The 4,272-nt window shown below is 38.3% G+C and overlaps 1 protein-coding gene across 1 annotated transcript; it reads left to right on the forward strand.

The window, feature by feature from the left end:
* Positions 1-150: 150 nt before the first annotated feature.
* On the forward strand, positions 151-3,281 carry LOC128365434 (UDP-glucuronosyltransferase 2A1-like). The gene has a single exon (XM_053326178.1). The coding sequence runs from the start codon at positions 287-289 to the stop codon at positions 1,865-1,867; it is 1,581 nt and encodes a 526-aa protein (XP_053182153.1). The 5' UTR covers positions 151-286; the 3' UTR covers positions 1,868-3,281.
* The last annotated feature ends 991 nt before the right edge of the window (positions 3,282-4,272 follow it).

The raw sequence follows: 4,272 nt of genomic DNA on the forward strand, positions 1-4,272 counted from the left end.
TTCTTCTTGCAAGTCCTTTTCAAACAGTTATTCTTGTTTTCTCTATTCACTTTATTCATCTGTTTTTATTTTCATGTTCAAAATAAATTAATAAATATCAAATTCAAAGATAACTGCTCAGAGTCAGTACAGTTTTTTTAATTATAACGTATCTGTTTTCTGTGTCTTTATGTTTACATGTTTGAAAAGTAAATTGACCTGTTCTCTATAACTCAATAACTGTAAAGCCTTGTTAAGAATTAGAGATCTAAAATCCATACATCTCTTGTCAGAATCTCTTTCAGAGATGTACCGACCAACCCTGCTGGCGCTGGCCGTGCTGCTCTGCTGTTCACTTTTGGCAAATGGAGGGAAAGTATTGGTGTTCCCTTTAGATGGAAGCCACTGGGTCAACATGAAAATCCTCTCTGAGGAGCTTCACTCCAGAGGCCATGAAGTCACAGTGATGCGTCCATCGAACAGCTGGTACATCAAGGCAGAGTCAAATCACTACAAGTCCATCACTATAAATTCTCCAAGTGGCTTTGATCCTGAAAGTTTTGGCTCATTTATAACCAGAATGGTGAAGAATCGGCTGGAAGGTGCCTCAATTTGGACTCGTATGTCTCTGGAGTATGAAATGGTGACACAGTTCTATGAGATGCATAAGCATGCGGTGGAGACGATTGCTGAAGTGTTTGAGAACAAGAAATTGATGCAGAGCCTCAATGACGCCAAATATGATTTGGTTCTGACGGACCCTGCAATAGGTGGAGGGGTGCTTCTGGCTCACCGTTTGGGTCTTCCACTTGTCTTTAATGTGAGGTGGACTGTTCAAGGTGAAGCACATCTTGCAATTGCTCCTTCCCCATTGTCTTATGTCCCAATCCCAGGAACAGAGCTGACAGACAAGATGACGTTTTCCCAGCGGGTCAAGAACTTCCTTCATTATTTCTTCACATGTATTCTTGTTAAGTATATCATAGACCCGATCTATCAACCATTTGTCGAACGTTACTTTGGCCCCGATGTTCACTACATGGAGCTGTTCCAAGCAGCAGACATCTGGTTGATGAAGAATGATTTTACTTTTGAGTTCCCACGCCCCACAATGCCAAATGTTGTTTACCTGTCAGGATTTCACTGCAAACCCTCCAAGCCCCTCCCTAAAGAACTAGAGGATTTTGTCCAGAGCTCTGGTGAACATGGTATCATTGTTATGACATTAGGCACCATGGTGGCAAAACTTCCTGAAGACGTGACTGAGGACATTGCTGCTGCCTTTGCCCAACTCCCTCAGAAGGTTATCTGGAAGCATAAAGGCAAAAGACCATCATCCCTTGGCAACAACACCTTGATTTTGGACTGGCTGCCTCAAAATGACCTGCTGGGTCATCCTAAGACCAGAGTGTTTGTCGCCCATGGAGGCACCAATGGTGTTCAGGAGGCCGTTTACCACGGTGTTCCCCTGGTCGGTCTGCCCCTCATCTTTGACCAGCATGACAACTTCTTCAGGATGAAAGCAAGAGGTGTGGCCAAAGTGGTGGACATTTCAACTCTGAACAAAGACAATTTCCTGCAGGCACTGAAGGAGGTGCTCTATGAGCCGTCCTACAGGGAGAAAATGAAGGCGCTTTCAAACCTTCAAAGAGATCAGCCCATGAAACCCATGGATCGTGCCGTGTTCTGGATTGAGTTTGTCATGAGACACAAAGGAGCTCCACATCTAAGGACAGAGTCTTACAAGATGTCCAAGATCCAGTACCACTCAATTGATGTGGTGGCATTTCTATTGGCAGCTATTCTGCTAGTTGTGACCGTTTTCATTGTAACAGTCAAGTTTTTGTGGCGAAGGGTGTTTTCTAGAAGCAAAGTCAAAAAGGAATGATGAATGTGCGGCAACATAGTTGTGATACTCTCCCTTTTTTACTGAAAGCTAATTTCTTGCAATGGAATCGTTCGTATCAAGGAGACAACTTCTCAAAGGGTTTTTTCTTTTATTCATAAACGATCGAATTTACTTGAATTAAATGAAATGAAACAAAATACATTTTATAGAAAGTATCACTTTTTTTAGAGCAATCATTACATCCCTACTGATATCATCAATATACCGCCCAGGCCTGTAAATTGCTGCATTTTGTTGATGCAGATGAGAATACAAATGTAGTTTTAAACATTTTCTATTATCACAATTTTGACAAATTGACTGCAAATACGATGAAGGTATGCACTGTCTGAGAGCTTTTAAGTTTATAATTCTTTTTCTGCATTTTTCTTATATTTGAGAGGATAATTAAACATTAAAAATGCTTTGTTCAGTTACGTTCATTGTCAAACTTGTTCAGTCTTGCCTCTAATATTGTGTTCATGTTATTTCATCTTGAGAAAATAACATTCAACCACACAGGTGAACACTAAGCCACATTATAAGGAACATTTTGTTCAAATAATGGGTAGTATCTCTATTTAATAAGGGATACATTAAATACATGGGGACATATTAAATTACTGTTTTGTTCCTTGAAACAGGTGGTGTCCTTGAGAAGAAATACAAAAGAACAGCAGCTTATTAGTTTCTTCTTACAGTGCTTTTATACTTGAATCAGCATGAGTTTGGGTTATTGTGTTCATAGAGCCTTTTAAGATAGTGCCTTTGTGTTTCTTTTCACTTCTCGCACTCCCTTACATTTCATATAACAGCAGGCTGTTTTATATTATTTATATTCATATGGGCAGACTTTTTTCAGTTCAGTTTTTGCATACACAATTGTTGAATTGTTCTCAAAAGAAAAGCCCAGAAGAAGAGGCCAGAAAACACAGCTTGACCGAGGTACACAGAGAAATAACAATAGAAATAGATGTAGGTCCAAAAAGAACACACGAAAAGGTCTCTGAAACTGAACTTGAGAAAGAAAACAAATGTCTTGGCTCACAGATGACAGACAAAGTGTGAAGACAGAGGGTGCTTCAATCTGCTATATGTGGGCCCTCCTTACTGTTAATTGTGCATTACTGGACTACTGACAAGATTGTTTGTTAACCTGCTTTGATTTGAAATGTGTTTTTTATGTGACATGATATAAGTTAACTGGTTACATCTGAAAATATTTTGTGGCTCAAGTTTACCAATTGATAGAAATGGAGGCTCCAAAAAACTGCTGAGTTTATTAGTTGACGGATGAATTGTGTTAATCAATAGTCACACATTAATTATATACTTAGAAACATGAAATCAAATTACCTCCAACATAGATGAACTCAATGAGAAAGAGGGTTAGATTTGTATTTGAACTTGAGTGAATTTGGGTCTATGACAAATAAGGGTTGGCATTCAAAATAGTTTTAAAAGCAGCATTAGGTTTGTTAAAATGTACATTTAGTATTTTTGTTGGTCTTATGTCAACTAAAATGACATTTGTACCATTTTTTACCAAAAGCACATAGACACAAAAAAAAGTCATTGACCTCAGCCTGATTACCCAATATTTATAATGTCAGGTACTTCTGTGAATATTTAACTTCTGTACCGACTCACAGATAAAACAGAGGCTCAGTGCAAAGAGTAGAAAGAGTTTAGTTTGGTATCAAACTCACTGTTGTTGTACGGAGTGGAGAGAGATGATTCTCCGGCTGTGAACACAGGCTGGTCGTCCTTTTCTCTGTTAACATCTGCCTCCTTGTGGCGGAGAGAGGAAGGACTGCATGGAGAAACAGAGAGGAAGACAGATCCTTTACTCAATTACAAGTATTGCATTAAAAATCCTGCTCAAGTAAAATTATTATCAGCTAAATTCACTTAAAGTACTCTGCAGTAAAATCCTCAGTGGCCAATGTGTTAAATACAATACAATAAAGTACATTATTAATCCTGAACAATGTATAAGGAACATTATTGTTGTTGCTGCTTGAGGTGGAGCTAGTTTGAACTTCTTTATTGGGGTCAAAAAATAAATCTGAGGAAAAGGAAGGATGACTCATTTTATGACTTTCCTCTAATTTTTGATTTTCAGTCAAATCTATTTTAACTCTTATCTCTTTGGGACTCAAATTGATATTTAAATGGAACCATGTGAGAAGTTTAGAGTGGAAATAAAGGTCTCTTAGACATCTGAAACCCAAAACAGGGACATTTTTTTTGGAGGGAGCACAGTTTTATTATCTTAACGTTCATGCCAAATCAAGTTGTTGCCTGTAAATCATCTAATTTGTCGGCTTTTCACCATCAAACTGCCCCCTATCAGTAATTATCTACAACTAAATGACACTCAAATTATTACCACTTGTCTAATA

This window comes from Scomber japonicus, chromosome 9 (genome assembly GCF_027409825.1).
Source record: "Scomber japonicus isolate fScoJap1 chromosome 9, fScoJap1.pri, whole genome shotgun sequence".
Taxonomy (NCBI): Eukaryota; Metazoa; Chordata; class Actinopteri; order Scombriformes; family Scombridae; genus Scomber; species Scomber japonicus.

Bases quoted from the DNA above. Each gene is read 5' to 3' on its own strand.
- LOC128365434 (XM_053326178.1), top strand. From the start codon at position 287: ATGTACCGACCAACCCTGCTGGCGCTGGCCGTGCTGCTCTGCTGTTCA.